We start from the raw sequence: 16,388 nt of genomic DNA, 5'->3' as shown, positions 1-16,388 counted from the left end.
CTCCATTGATAAGAATGTTGTTTATTGGTCCAGTGGTGAGGACTTTTGTTTTGTTCACATTGAGGTGCAATCCATACCAAAGCCTGTGCTCTTTGATTTTCATCAGTAAGTATTTTAAGTCCTCTTCATTTTCAGCAAGCAAGGTTGTATCATCTGCATATCACAGGTTGTTAATGAGTCTTCCTCTAATCCTGGTGCCACGTTTTTCTTGCTAGAACCCAGCTTCTCAGGTGATTTACTCAGCATACAGGTAGAGGCAGTAGAGATATCAAAATGGTTCCTAAAACACAGTTCCAGAGTTGGTAGAGCTTATAGCCTCATTCTCTTTTCCTTGTGTTCTTCAGTTTACATTGTAGAGTTGGACTGGTACCCTGATGCCCCTGGAGAACTAGTGGTCCTCACCTGCGACACTGCAGAAGAAGACGGCATCACCTGGCTCTCTGAGCAGAAGGGGGAGGTTGTAGGCTCCGGCAAAACTCTGACCATCCAAGTCAAAGAGTTTGGAGACGCTGGCCGATATACCTGTAAGAAAGGAGACGAGATTCTGAGCCATTCACTCTTGTTGCTTCACAAAAAGGAAGATGGGATTTGGTCCACTGATATTTTAAAGGATCAGAAAGGTAATCCCATCTCCTTGGTGTTTTTTTTGGGGGGGGGTGTTTTTTTCTGTATAAATGATACAAAAATAAAAATCAAAAGAAAGGCAAAAAATGATAAACAAAAAATGAAAGAAAACCTCTAAACATTGAATTTTTCTTCTTCAAATCCAGAACCCAAAAGTAAGACCTTTCTAAAATGTGAGGCGAAAAATTATTCTGGACGTTTCACTTGCTGGTGGCTGACAGCAATCAGTACTGATTTGAAATTCAGTGTCAAAAGCAGCAGAGGGTAAGTGAAATCCATCTGGCTTCTCAACATTTTGCTAGAACTTTTTCATTAAGAAAACAAGGGCGATCTATCGTGACAAACTCAAAGGCAGAATATTTTCAATGCCCCTTCTCTTGCCCTACATTGAGGAAAGATCATGGAGATTTAAGCCAATTGCTTGAACTAATGTACGTGTCTGTATAGGGTATTATCAAGGTCTGAGAATAGCCTCGGCTGTGTTTGAAGCCACTCTCATCCAAATTGCCCGGGAATGCTTCATTAAAGCTCATAGCACCACAGGGAGGAATAAAAGGAGAAACTGAAGTTACAAATGACTTGCCAAAATTGCACCTTGAATCAAAAATAGAAAGAAGAGTTGTAGGGCATAGACTGCGGAAACCTAAATCTGCTCCCAACTCTGTAATCCCACTAGGAACTTTCCCATAGCCACTTTAACTCCTTTTTCTTCCATGAATGCCACTCTCCTGAAGCTAACAGAGCAGAGGAGCTCACTGTTTACCCAACACACTTGAACTGTCTCTAAGAAAGCAATTTCCCTGGGTACAGAATCTCTGTATTTTGCCCATCTTTGTGACTTCCTTTAATCCCTAAATTCCTGGAACAATATAGGGATATGGAACAAATCCTACAAGCTCATCCTGGCTTTGACACAATTTCACTGATAAATTAATCTTGCCATGTTGATGAAAGGAGCTCTGATGACACTGTAGGATCAACACTGGGCTGCTAATGGCAAGGTTGGTGGTTCAAACCCACCAGCTGTTCTGCAGGAGAAAGATGAGACAGGCAGCTCTCATAAAGATATACAGTTTCAAAAACCCTACATAGTGTAACTGTGAGTTGACACTGACTCTATACCTGTGGGTTTCATTTTTGGTCTGTGCGCTGGACTGCAAGGTCAGTTTGAACCACAAGGTCGGCCGTTCAAGTTCACCAGCTGCTCCTTAGAAACCCTATACAGGGTCGCTATGAGTCAGAATGACTTGACAGCACTTAACAACAACAATAACATATATAGAAAAAGATAGAAATAGATAAAATCTTTGTGTTTCCCACTGCCATTGAGTAAATTTAACTCATAGCAACCCTGTATATTGTTTCCTAAACTGTACATCTTTACTGTAGCAGAAAGCCTCATCTTTCTCCCATGGAGCAGCTGGTGGGTTTGAACCGCCGACCTTGTGGTTGACAGTGACACCAGATCTCTTTAGAATATGTATATGTAAATATCTACTTGTGGATATATGATTACTTTAATATTCACTGAAAGGATACAGTAAGCTGTGAAAAGTATTTCTATCTGGGGAATAAGATCAGGGATAAGAGAGCGGATGAAGGAGACACACACACACATTTACATGCATCTTTATCATTTTAAATGTTTATAATTAGCATGTCTTGGTTTTTTAATTAAAAACAAGAATGATGACTTTAAACTTTTCATACAGGGATTGAATTGGGGGCTCTAGATCTATAAACTTGCAGATTCACTTAGGCCAAAGGCATTTATGTGCAGAGTTGTTATGTGCAGACATTTGTACCAGCCCCTGAAGCTCAGCTTGTTTATTACCCCTGGGGAAAAAAATCAGACCAGTTAGAGAAAGGTGTGTCCTCAGACAGCTGTCTTACCTGCCTCATTGGTTGGAATCATTAAGGAACTCATCCACAGATATGTAACCAGTATCCAGTTGTCATCTAATTGACTCCAGCTCATGGTGACCTCACATGTGTCAGAATAGAACTGTGCTCCACAGGGTTTTCAATCACAGCTATTTCAGGAGTAGATCGCCATGTCTTTCTTTTAAGCGTCCTCTGAGTGGACTTGAACCATCAGCCTTTTGGATAGCAGCCAAGCTTGTTAACCATTCTCATCATCCAGTGTCTCCACCACAAATGGGTAGTAGTTAGTAGTAGTTAAGTCCCATCAAGTTAATTCTAACAAATAGCAACCTTGTATAGCGTTTCCGAGGAGCAGCTGGTGGGTTTGAACCACCAACCTTGCAGTTAACAGTCTAGTACTTATCCTATAGTGCCACAGCAGGACAGTGTGTAACCTAGGATAATTTCTTTGACTTCATTCAGCTCCTCTGACCCCCAAGGGGTGACATGTGGGGCAGTGACCCTCTCTGAAGAGAAGCTCAGAGTGGACCACAGGGAGTATAAGAAGTATATGGTGGAATGTCAGGAGGACAGTACCTGCCCAGCCGCTGAAGAAAGCCTACCGATTGAGATCACGGTGGAAGCAATTCATAAGCTCAAGTATGAAAACTACATCACCAGCTTCTTCATCAGAGACATCAGTGAGTTTCGAGTGATCATAAGCATTTAATGAGGATGATATTTGCATACGTTCACCATTGGGGAAAGGGGCCTACTTGCTTTAAATATTTTATTCTGCACACACACAATTTTTTAAAGAAAATTCCATGAAGATAACTGTTACAGTACAAGAAAGATAACTATGATCTGCATTTTAAAGATGAGAAAATTGAGTCTTAGAAGTTTAGCAATTTGCCCTATGTCTCACAGCTAGCAATTCAGATCCAGATCTGTCCACTAGAAGGGCTCTTTGCTACACGTCTATTCTGATGCCCACGTCACTTCCCAGAAGAATCCAAGAGTCCTTCAAGTATAATATTTATCCTGAGAGCCAGGGCTTCCCTACTAATGGCAATGGCAGTGACTCTCAGCCAATCTCTCTCTAGCATTTGAAGAGAGACTCCTTGTTAGAATATAAACTATTTTAGATCGGACATCTCTTTTGTAATTGGCAGATCTACATTTTCTCATTGATCTTTCCCTTGACCAAGCATTATGAAATAAAGTGTGATAGAGCCACAGAACTTGCTCTGAGATGAAGGGGCTTCAAAAAGTTCTTGGAAAAAATAGAATTGAAAGATAATGAACTTTTTTTTTTTTAAGTCCCCTTGTATTTGTGGAGTATTTGCACTTAGTGGGTGAGGGAGGGTGGGATTGTGTGGCCAGGAAGGAGGGGGCATTTATCTGAGACCTAAACAAAAGAAGATGGAAGTTGTAGTAAGAAGAGAGGGCAGAATTTCACCAAGCACCTACTAGCTGCCATCGTCTTTGTGTGGAATGGTATTAGGTCTAGTGAGTCCAAAGGCCTTCTATAGAATGTCTCCCCTCTAAGAAAGATAAGACTACTTAGAACAGAGTTGTTTTGATACACACTGTGGCATCATCCATGCACTGTCTAGTGACTCATGCATACTAGGTTCTTGGTAATTAGTTATTGAATAAGTGAGTGAAGGATGAGCAGAGACAATTGACTATAAGTGCTACAAGACAGGTCAGTGGAGACACTATGGACAGACAAAAAGAGCAGTGCCTGGAAAGTCTCTCACCTCATCCTTAGTAAGAGGCTCAGCAACTTCCCATATTTGGTACAAAAAGAGGGCTTGACCACAGACAGGATGGTCTTTGAAGGCATTACTCAGGTGTAAGAGAGTCTCACTGTCTCTGAGAATCGTCTTCTGAGCACCAAGCAGAGATGGTTCCAGTGCCATGAACCATCTGGTTGAGAGAAGGGCTACCAGATAGAGTATAGGGATAAGAAGGAAGCTGAGCCTGTCTCACGTTTGGTGAAAGATGTGATGATTGATGAGTGCTGCATTACATGGGCATGGTGGGAGGACTGGCAGCCTAGGTGCCACATGTTTGCCAACCCAGTTTATTTCACCCACCCAGAGACAGTATGGTCCACGTAGTTCAGTAGCTAGACACCAGGGGCCCTCGTTGTTCCCAGTGCCTCCTGAAAGTGAGATGGATACCTCATTGCCTGACAACTAGTGGGAGATGGACTAGCAGCCATGGAGAAGCACAGAGAATGGACAAGAAAGTATGGCTGGCATGGGGGGAACAGGGGATATTGCTAACCAGGCCCAGTTCTCAAAGATGAAAAGTGAACTCCTAAGGATCCCTAATTTCCTGAAGTTTTAGAAAGAAGAGTTAACCTCATGTTAGGACTTTACATAGTGAATCTTGTTCTATTCTTACAACCACTGATAGGGTGGAAACCACCACGAATTCAATCTTCCAGATGAAACGGTGCTCAAAGTTAAACAGTCTGGTAAAAGGTGAAAATGGAAGCCAAAGCCACTAACTGCAAAGTCCCATTAGGAAAATAAAGGGTATTTCTCTCTCTCCTTCCACAGTTAAACCCGACCCACCCAAAAACCTGCAGCTGAAGCCATTAGCGAATTCTCGGCGTATGGAAGTCAGCTGGGAGTACCCTGACACCTGGAGTACTCCACATTCCTACTTCTCCCTGACATTCTGCATTCAAGTACAGGGCAAGAACAAGATAGAAAAGGTAAGATCCAATTCATATGTAATACATTCTGTGTCCAGGTTTATGTAGGCTCTCAGCAGAAAGAAGATGAATGATGGAGTATTTCTTAGCACCTACTATGGGCCTGGAATGGTGTTACAGGGTTTCACCTGTATTATCTCACTTAATCCTCATAATAACCCTAAAAGGCAGGCCATATAATTATCACATCACATGTGACTAATCCAAGGTCACTCACCTATGAAGCAACAAAGCCAGGACACAAAGACCCAAACTTATTTTGCTGCATCCAGAATAGTTAATCATTAAATCTTTGAACTCAGAATTGGTCCTCAGTGAATATAGTTGATGATAGAACATTCATGTTGTATCTCAACTGAAATGGGTAACACTCAACTGTTCCACATATTAACTTACTTCTTAAACAAATGTTGACGCTTACAGTGGCTTTCAAACTTTTTGTCCTTCGTATCAGAACTTCTTTGCCTCTTAAAGGTCCCAAGGCACTTTTACACCCCAGTTTTAAAATCACTGCACAAAGGTCTTATGCGACAAAACATTTAGCATGTGCTAGAAGCTCAGATTAAAGTTGACAATGACTTCATTTTGTTTGGATCCACCATCAACGCTCATGGAAGCAGCAGTCAAGAAATCAAATAACTTATTACATTAGGCAAATATGCTGCACAAAGCCTATTTTAAATGTTCAAGAGCAAAGATATCAATTTGAGGACTAAGGTGTGCCTGACCCAAACCATGGTATTTTCAATAACCTCATATGCATATGAAATGGACAATGAATTAAGGAAGATTGTAGAAGAATTGATTTATTTGAGTTATGGTATTAGAGAAGAATTTTAAAGGTACCGTGGACTGCCTAAAGAACAAACAAATCTGTGTTGGAAGAATTAAATCCAAAATGCTCCTTAGAAGCCAAGATGATCAGACTTTGTTTCTTATACTTCAGACATATTATCAGGAGGGACCAGTCCCTGGATAAGGACATCATGCTTGGTAAAGTGGAGGGTTGGTGAAAAAGAGGGAGACCCCCCAATGAGGTGAATTGGCACAGTGGCAGCAGCAATGGGCTCAAGTATAGCAGCAATTGTGAGGATGGCACAGAACCAGGCAGTGTTTGGGTCTGTTGTGCACAGGGTCACTATGGGTAGGATATGACTTGACCGAACCTAACAACAGAAAGCGATACAGTTGTTGAGTTGGTCCCTAACTCACGGTGATCCTGTGCACAATGAGATCAGACTATTGTACTGATGTCATTGTGATCCATTAGGTTTTCATTGCCTGATTTTTTGGAAGTAGATAACCAGACTTTTCTTCCTAGTCCTCTTAGTCTGTACTTTTGTCACTGAAGCCTGTTCAGCATCATAGCAAAACACACGCTTCCACTGACAAAGGGGTGGTGGCTGTGCACGAGGTACACTGCCCAGGAATCAAACCCATATCTCCTGCATGCTATTTGCTTGTTGTTGTTAGTGCATTGAATCGGTTCTGATTCATAATAACTCTATATAGGTTTTCTGAGCAGCAGCTGGTAGGTTTGAACTGGCAGTCCTGTGGTTTGCAGTATAGTGCTTATCCTACAGTACCACACCAGGAGAATTCTACCTCTGAGCCACCACTGCCCTCCAGTGGTTCAGTCACCCTTGAGGTTTTACCTCAATAGTGTTTAAAAATCTCATTAAGTCCCTTCCCTACTTAATAGCATTAATAGGTAATATTTATTGAGCACTTTTTAAGGATTTTGCTAAGAGTTTCACATCAGTGTTACTTTTGATTTTTACCAGTGATCATTATTGTTATCCCCATTTTATAAATAAGGAAATTGAGACACAAAGAGCCTAAAACACTTTTTTCTGAAATCATACAATTATATCTACTCCTCACTTATCAACATGGTTTAGTCCCAAAAACCAGACCTTTATGTGAAAAATGGAAGATGACCACATGAGATCACAAAATGAGGGATGATTGCATCATTATTGGATTGCCAAATTACATATTACATAACTTCCAGACCACTGAGGATCATGGCACAGCCAAGTTGACACAGAACCTTAACCATCACAGTCAGTGTTTTCATTCTTACCATTTTTACAGCCAGGCATATATTTCTGATGCACTAAACAAGGAGCTCTGGTAGCGTAGTGGTTACGAATCGGGCTGCGAACCTTAGGGTCAGCGGTTCGAAACTACCAGCCGCTCCGCGGGAGAAAGATGAGGCTTTCTACTCCCGTAAAGATTTACACCCTCGGAAACCCTGTACAGGGTCGCTATGGGTCGGACCCGACTCGATGGCACTTAACAACAACAACAACAAACAATCAGCAGATTTTTTACTATTGTTCTAAATACATGTTACAATGAGATAGTCAATAAGGAAGGTGTTGGTCAACAAGTAGCGATGTCAGGATTTGAACTCAGTTTGTCTGAGAAGATTGTTGTTGTTGTCAAGTGCCGTCAACTCAATTCCGACCCATAGCGACCCTGTATAGGGTTTTCAAGGAGCAGCTGGTGGGCTTGAACTGCAGACTTTGCAGTTCAAACGGCTTTGCAGTCTGGCGTATTAACCCACAGCGCCACGCCAGGACTCCAATGAGAAGATTAGGGGATGGTATTTCTGAAGACTCAAGGAACAGCTAGACCAAATCTATCTTCGTTTCAACATCAGCCTAGTGCTAGGGTGGGTGCACGTGGAGTCTTTGGGCAAAGCAACTGTGCTAAGAAGACGAATCTGCTTCAAACCATTTCTCCCTTAACTAGTAACCAGTTGCCTTTGAGTCAGCTCCAACCCATGGTGACCATGTGTGTGTCAGACTAAAACTGCACTCCATAGGGTTAAATTTTCAGAAGTAGACTGTCAGACCTTTCTTCCGAGGCTCTTCTGGATGGACTTGAACCTTCAGTCCTTGAGGTAGAAACCAGACAAGTAAACTGTTTGCACTAATCAAACCAAACCCACTGCGGTTAAGTCTATTCACACTCACAGCAACCCTTATAGAGTTGAACTGCCCCAAAGGGTTTCTTTCCAAGGTTGTAAGCCTTTACAGAGGCCACGTCTTTCTCCTGTACAGTAGCTGGTGGGTTCAAACCACTGACCATTTGGTTTATAGTCAAGTGCTTTAACCACAACACCACCAGAGCATCTTTCCATTTGTACCACCAAAATAGAAAATGAGAAAAGTAGAATCTGAGTTTAGAGCTTCTGCCAGTAGGTGGCAGAAATTCGACACCCTCCCCTGTGAATTGCAAATGTGGTATCCTAAAACCAGGGTGTGATTGTTTGGGGAGGTTGTGCTTTACAGAATGTATGCGTCCTGCCTCATGATTCTGTTGGCACAGGACATTCACAGATTGCACTGTCCTTTGCAGAAAGAGAGATCCTGCATGGACAAGACCTCAGCCAAGGTTATCTGCCATAAGGACACCAAGATACAGGTGCAAGCCCGGGACCGCTACTATAGCTCCTTCTGGAGTGAATGGGCATCTGTGTCCTGCAATTAGGTAAGCAGACCCCCAAAACCCAACCCAGCCTTGCATGCTCAGTGTACTCAGGTACCTAGGTACCGGGTATTGTGGGAGAGTAAGTGGGGTGTCCTGCACATAGTTGCAAGGCTCAGAAATATACAGTTGTTCACTGTTGTTTTGCTAAGTGACGTAGGGTTAGTTCTGACTCATAGCGACACTGTATAGGGCTTCCAAAGAGCAATTGGTGAGTTTGAACAACCAACCTAGCAGTTCAAACTGACCTTGTGGTCCAGTGCTTATCCACACAGTTGTTCATTGTTGTTAGGTACCATCGAGTTGGTTCCAATTCATAGAGACCCTGTGTAGGGTTTCCAAGGAGTGATTGGTTGTGTTTGAACCGCTGAGTTTGCAGTTCAAACCGACCACACCAGGATATTTGATGTCCATGCCGGGCACCATGCTGGGCACTGGGATACAGTAGTAAAGAAAACAGGTGTTAGTCCGTCCTCCAAGTTGTTAAATGCTGTTCAATTGATTTCCACTCAGAGAGTCCATGTGACCCAGAGAACTGTGCTATGCTATTTTCTTGACTGTAATCTTAGAGAAGCAGTTTACTGGTTCTTTCTCCCACAGAGCCCCTGGTTGAGTTCAAACTTCCAGCATTTTGGTTAGCAGTCACCAGGCATCCTAAAGGGGAAAGCAAATGCAGAAGAGAGAGGTGGGCAGAAGTCAGAGAATAGCGGGCCTGCGAGCCATTTGCAGGAATTAGAACATTGTCCTGTGGGCTATGTGGGGGCCGCTGAAAAGCTTTAAGCAATGAAGTGACACAATCAAATATTCTTATTTTAAAATCTCTCAAGAAAGCCTCTGACGAGCATCGTATCAGTCTAAATTCTAGGCCACAGAAGGAAGGTCTGGGCCCTTCTGACATGGAGTCCCCCAAAACCAACTGCCCAGGAGAAGGTTGTTGGTAAAATAAGAAGGGTTTGATGCTGCATACCTCATGCATATTTTGCTGTTCTCTTTTAGGTTCCAGTTCCGGGAGGAATCATTCCAGAAAAAGTGGAAACTGTCAGGCAGAAATTTTTTTAAGAATATGATGTGACAGATACACCCAAAAATACTGTTTACCTGATTATCTTTTTTATGAGGATCACCACAATGTGTTTGTTATATTTTTATATTTAAATACTAAGTACCTGCTGAATTTATTTATAGATTTACCAACTCTCAAGTTGCCACTGACCTTCATGCTATTGTAGACATTTGAATAATTTATGTATTTATTAATTTATTACTGTTATTTAATATTTGTGTGCCAAAATGCATCCTATGCTTCTCGGGACTTGACCCAGGAGTCATATGCCTTGAGATGCAAAATGTGAATTTTAGTGTTATTTACAATGACAACTTTTCAAGTGAGACTTCCAGCACATTTGTTTTATAACAGCCAATAAGAACACAATGTCCTGATATGAGGCCAAGAGTACATTTGAGATGTCTGGGAACAGAAGAAATATTGAAATAGAGACATCAGAGCATGACCCTGTTTTTTGAGGAGGATCTGGAGAAGCTGTTTCTTCCTGTACCCATGAAGACCTCCCTCCACTTCATGTGATGTAGATAAAGTAACTGAGGGCCACCTGCCCTTCTGAGCAAGCTCATTCTTTGGATGCCTGAATTTAGAAAATAACTGGAAAATGACGGAGAAGAAATGAAGCTCCAGCCTCCCTGATGGTCCCTGCCCCCACCTATCTATCTGGAAGGCACAGGAGGGTGACACAAAGACACCTGAGAAATATCAAAGGATTTTAGGATTCAAGAGGGAGGACAGGTGTAGCTGTGGTTAAGGGCATAAAATTGTCCAAATTGTAGGTTGTTTCTTAAGAGCCATGTGAAAGAATTGACAGAAATGCCCAGAAAGCCATCAAGAACTGCTTACTTGTCAACCAGAGAGGGCCTGACATGACGATATAACCAGACAGAATTGGCTTATGAATGTGCTATCTTTAAGTCAGGGATGTGATTTCTATAAAACAATTGCATCTAGAGTCTATTAATATTTATTTATTTATTTATTTTGACATTCCAAAGTTGAAGTAATAAAAATAGAATTCATCTTTGCAATAATTTGCAGTGGTCTTCTTTCTCAGGTGAACTTGGGGGAACCTGTCCCCAATTTTCCCCAAGGTGCACTCCCCACCCCATCTCCCACCTGGATCATTTAAGAACTGTTCCTCCTTGAAGGGATGTCTTCCCCAGTTTTGCAGAGTTGCTCTTTCCTTTTACAGCATTTCCAAAGTCAGTATCTTACTGAACTCAGGGAATGCCCCTGTAATCTGATCAGAGGAAGCTGGACCACAGTATGTCTTCTCTAGGGGTTAAATACCCTGGCGTCTTTCACCTTTTCTCCTGGAATCAACCTAATTGCTCTGAAGTCAATTCCAACTCATAGCAACCCTATGTGTTACAGAGTGGAACTGCTCCGTAGGGTTTCTTGGCTGTAACTGAAGGAAATTGTCATTTATTTCTTCTGTGGTACCACTGAGTGGGTTTGTACTGCCAGCCTGTAGGTTAGTACCCAGCACTAATGAAGAATACTAGAGCCAAGGAAGGGTATCCCCTCCGATAGATCCAGTTCAGGTATTTGCTAAGGGTTTGCAGCCCTTGGGATTGGGTAATTCCAATAAACCTCATGTTGTCCAAAAACACCTAGACAGCACCTACTCCTGATAAAGTTTATAAGAAAAGGATGAAAACTTAACTTCGTAACACTAAAAGATGCTCTGGCATGAAAACAAAGAAATTATCAGTCACCCAGGAAGTCTCCTTAGAGACGGGACGGAGGACACTTTGAGCTCAAAGAATGGGTAGTATCTGCCAGTTTCCCTTTTGTGCTCACTGAAAGGCCAAGCGGTTAGATCAGAGAGCATGGAATTCAATTCTCTGCTATCTTGAACATCCAAGTTCACACAGCTGACTTCCTTGCAATAGCAAAGTAATTATAAAGGAGCACTTGTTTATATTCCTTCTTTTAAGTGTTTCCTGGAGTCCTTGTTCCTCTCTGCTCCAGGACCAGAGAAGTGGTGGGAGGTTCCTGTCATCCTACCTGTTTGAAATATATCTCATTCCATGGGTTAATAACAACTATGTGTCTTCCTACAGAGTCTTTAATCTAGAGATACCAAAGTACTTAACAGGCTTATAATGAACAACGCTAAACAGAAAAAACATAGTTAATCACATTTCATAGGCACAGAGACTTCCAGCCTTCCCCAGAACTGGCAGCCAGTCTGGGGCAGAGCAAAAAACAGAACCTAGATTTTCTGACTTCTACCAGGCTCAGGGATTTTCTAAACCAACCTCTTAGCACTGGACTGCTAACCACAAGGTCAGCAGTTCAAACTCACCAGCCACGTCTCAGCATTGCTGTCAGTCAGAAGTAACTCAACAGCACTTAACAGCACAAACAAAACACTGGATTAATTTGGGTCCATGTAAGGCAGGGTTTTGCTTTTAAGAAGAGTCCGTTAGCATAGTTCTTTACTATTGCTTGTTTACATGCAGATATCACAAAATGTATCAAACATACAAACAAGAGAGCTAAGGGCTAGGAGCCATGAGACTGGACCCCAGGCCTGGCTAGACCTGCTATGTGTTTATTTGACTTGGAGCAGAACAGTGGTACAACCAGTTCATCTAATCAGTACCTGGTCCCCTGCTGCTCCTCTTCAGATAGAAAGGTTGGAAAACTAAGTTGTCACTTTCCCAGATACTTTACTATTTGGCAAAGACTTGAAATCCGGTTTTCTCTGGCCAAAGAACTGGAAGAGAAATCTGCTAGGGGATTTTTGAGAAATAAAGGAACAGCATCACCTTTCCCTCCTTTTTTCTTTCATCCTTAGAGCAGACAAAACTTAGAACAGTACAGAGGACACTTTGCAACCAGACATGAGAATGAAACTCATCATGCTAAGAGAAAAAGAGTCTGGGGCCCCAGTGGCATCATTAAGCAGCTGAATCAATCCTTTTAACTACCTACTCTAGGCTTCTGTTACATGAGAAAGACAGATCCCTATTGTTTTTAACAGAAAATTTTAAAAATCAAAAATAAGGCATTCTTGTAAACATCCAGACTTCCTTATATGCAATACATTAGTTACAACTGACAAGACAACTAGCCAATAAGCACAGGAAAGAGCCAGATGTTTGGCGTCAGAGAATCTGTTTCTGCCACTTACAGTTGTCATGATCCTGGGGAAACCAGAGAACACTTAATTTCCAAAGTTGCTCAGTAGGGCTGCTATGGGGAAGGAAAGTAAGAAAATGAACTTGAAGGCCCTCTCGAATCTGTAAGAGCTGCACTGTGTAAGGGTCTGTTCCTCACTTCTCACATTAAAGAAGTCAGGAAACTAAGGCCCAATGCAGTCATTGAAGCCCCTAACAACTCTATGAAGAAGGAAGTCTCATCCCTACTGTGACACATAAGGAAACCAAGTTAGGATGTGGTTTCAAGAACACCCTGAGCTTCAGCAAGACTAACCTCAAGCAAGAGGGGGATAGGTAGCTTGCACAGAACCAGTATCTCTGCTGGTCCTTCATTCATTCTGCAAACATTGTCTGAGTTACTGTTCTGTCCCTGACATTGTCCTCAAAGCTCAGCATCCAGACCAGCCAGTTGCTGTGGAGGTGTCTCTGTGTCTCTCAGAGTAGAAGTGTGCTGCATAAGAATTTCAATGACTGGCTTTTTCGAAAGTAGATCACCAGGTCTTTCTTCCAAGGTGCCTCGGGGCAGACATGAACTTCCAACCTTTCAGTTAGCTGCTGAGCACATTAACTGTTTGCACCACCCAGGAAAAAAGGAGTCAAAAAGACTGCCCTCACAAACTTCCCAGTCTCTGAAGCACTAAAATGGTTGAAATTATAATCTCAGGAACCATTTCTTAGGGATTAAGGGTACTATTAGATGAGACAGTTTCATGTGACTGGCACACAATAAGTACTCAGAAAATGGTTTTTCCACTGACTGAGTGTTCCGCTGACTAGCTCTCCACTGACTAAGGAGCTCTAGCGTCACAGTGGTTAAGTACTGGGCTGGTTGCTAAACGAAAGACTAACAGTTTGAACACACCCATCTGGGGCCCCAGAGGAGAAAGATATGGTGATCTGTTCCTGTGAAGATGACAGCCTCAAAAAGGATTATGAGCAGATCCACTGTGTCGCATGGGATCACTGTGAGTTGAAAGCAACTTGATGGCAACTGAAAACAAGCTCTGGCCCTGAGAAAATTATTTAAGGCATGAAACCTCAATTTTCCCATCTGTGAAATGGGATAATAATAGCTCCTACACGCTATGGCACGGCACATAACCACCACCACCACTACCTCACAAAGTGGATGTGAGGATTCAGTGGAATAATGCTAAGAAAGAGCTTTAAAGTATCTAAAAATACCATTAATAATCACACACAAGTAAAGACTATTGTGAAGTTTTATAAGTAAAAATGTTGCTGAAGATAATTCAAAATCGCTTGCAACAGATGGACAGGGAACTGTCAGAAATTCAAGCCAGATTCAGAAGCGGATGTGGAATAATGAGTCCCATTGCTGATGGCACATGGATCTTGACTGAAAGCAGAGAATACCAGAAAGATGTTTACTGGTGCTTTATTGACTATGCAAAAGTATTCACTGTGTGGTTCATAAGAAACTATGGATAACATTGCGAAGAATGGGTAATCCAGAATACTTAATTGTGCTCATGCGGAACCTGTACATGGAGTCTTGGTGTGGTGCTGAAGTATAAGCACTGGGTTGCTAACCACAGGTCAGTGGTTCAAACCCCACTAGTAGCACCTTGGAAGCCCTATACAGAGTTGTTATGAGTAGGATCTAATTCAACAGCACTTTAAAAACTACAAACATAGACCAAAAGGCAATAATTCAAAAAGAACAAAGAGATACTAAGTGGTTTAAAATCAGAAAAGGTTTGCCTCAGGGTTGTATCCTTTCACCATACGTATTTAATCTGTTGTTGTTGTTGTTAAGTGCTGTCGAGTCAGTTCCGACCCATAGCGACCCTGTACAGGGTTTCTGAGTCTGTAAATCTTTACGGGAGCAGAAAGCCTCATCTTTCTCCCCCAGAGCAGCTGGTAGTTTCGAACTGCTGACCTTAAGGTTTGCAGCCCGATTCGTAACCACTACGCTACCAGAGCTCCTGTATGTTAAGCAAATAAACTGAGAAACTGGATTATATGAAGAAGAACAGCATCAGGACTAAAGGAAGGCTCATTAACAGCTTGAAATATGCAGATGTCACAAAATTGCTTGCTTGATGAAAGCAATGAGGACTTGAAGTACTTTTGGATGAAGGTCAAATAATACAGCCTTCAGTATGGATTACAACATAATAAAAAGAAAACAAAACTTCACAATTGGATCTATAAACAGCATCATGATAAATGGAGAAAAGATTGAAGTTGTCAAGGATTTCATTTTACTTGGGTCCGCGATCAACACTTATGGAAGCAGCAGTCAAGAAATCAAGCAATGTGTTTGCATTGGGCAAATCTGCAACACAAGACCTTTTTAAAGTGTTACAGAGCAAAGATGTCACTTTGAGGGCTAAGGCACATCTGACCCAAACCGTGGTATTTTCAAGTGCCTATACAGGGTCACTATGGGTCTAAATTGACTCTATGGCATGTAACAACAACAATAATATGTATGTGAAAGTTAGACAATAAGGAAGATCAGAGAAAAATTGATGCATTTGAATTATAGTGTTGGTGAAGGATATTGTAAGTATCATGTATTCCCAGAAGAACAAACAAATCTATCTTGGAAGAAATACAACCAGAATGTTCCTTGGCAGTAAGGATGGTGAGATTTCATCCCATATGCTTTGGACATATTGTCAAGAGAGACCAGTCCCTGGAAAAACACATCTTCTTGGTAAAGTACAGGGTCATGGAAAAAGAAGAAGACCTTCAAGGAGCGGGATTGACACAGTGACAGCAACAATGAGTTCAAACACAACAATTGTGAGGATGATGCAGGGCCAGGAGTGTTTCATTCTGTTATGCATCTAGTTGCTGTGAGTCGGAGCTGACTCAATGGAACCTAACAATAACAACAACAACAACAACCTGAAAGAAGCATAATCTGGACCCTATGTGTTTGGGGGTGCAGGATGAAGATGAAGTTGTTATGAGGTGCTGGTGACTTTGAGAACTAAGTTGAGATGGAAGGAGAAGTAATCAGCCATGGATAAAAAAAAAAAAAAAAAAAAAAAAAAAGTGGTTCCACGGAGGTTAAAGCAATAACTGCTTCATGGCAAATCTCTTTTTTACAAATAACATAGCAAAAGCAAAGAATCAAAAAGCCCAACAACTGCCTTCAGGAAGTTTGCAAGCTAGAGAGAAAAAGAGGCAAACAGCAGGATTATATTAAAAATAAAACTTTGGCTGAGGTAAGAGTATATGTCCCCTTCTGAGATGGGAAATTTCCACTTGAAGGACAAGCAGACCAACCTGGAGCAGCTAGAAGAACAGAAGATACTTCTTGAAAGAAAGACAGACAGGAAAAATACAAAATAATAACAGCAGTCGGACTGATTACTACAAGAACAAACAAGTTGCTTGCCCAGGAGACACCAAGCCAAGTGGTTGGGTCCCCGCAGTGCAAACCCCCTTCCAAGAT

At 41.9% G+C, this 16,388-nt stretch overlaps 1 protein-coding gene across 1 annotated transcript in view; it reads left to right on the top strand.

Moving 5' to 3' along the window:
- IL12B (interleukin 12B (natural killer cell stimulatory factor 2, cytotoxic lymphocyte maturation factor 2, p40)) overlaps positions 1-8,724 on the top strand; it is a 13,635-nt gene extending 4,911 nt beyond the window's left edge. The window contains exons 2-6 of the mRNA XM_006864920.1: positions 345-620; positions 771-888; positions 2,971-3,188; positions 5,064-5,221; positions 8,591-8,724. Of these exons, the coding sequence (XP_006864982.1) occupies positions 345-620; positions 771-888; positions 2,971-3,188; positions 5,064-5,221; positions 8,591-8,722 (902 nt within the window). The 3' untranslated portion in view covers positions 8,723-8,724. The remainder of the gene's footprint in view (positions 1-344; positions 621-770; positions 889-2,970; positions 3,189-5,063; positions 5,222-8,590) is intronic.
- The last annotated feature ends 7,664 nt before the right edge of the window (positions 8,725-16,388 follow it).

Source organism: Chrysochloris asiatica, unplaced genomic scaffold, assembly GCF_000296735.1.
Source record: "Chrysochloris asiatica unplaced genomic scaffold, ChrAsi1.0 scaffold00073, whole genome shotgun sequence".
Taxonomy (NCBI): Eukaryota; Metazoa; Chordata; class Mammalia; order Afrosoricida; family Chrysochloridae; genus Chrysochloris; species Chrysochloris asiatica.
Note: the sequence above shows the minus strand (reverse complement) of the source record. Positions and strands in the feature narration are given on the sequence as shown.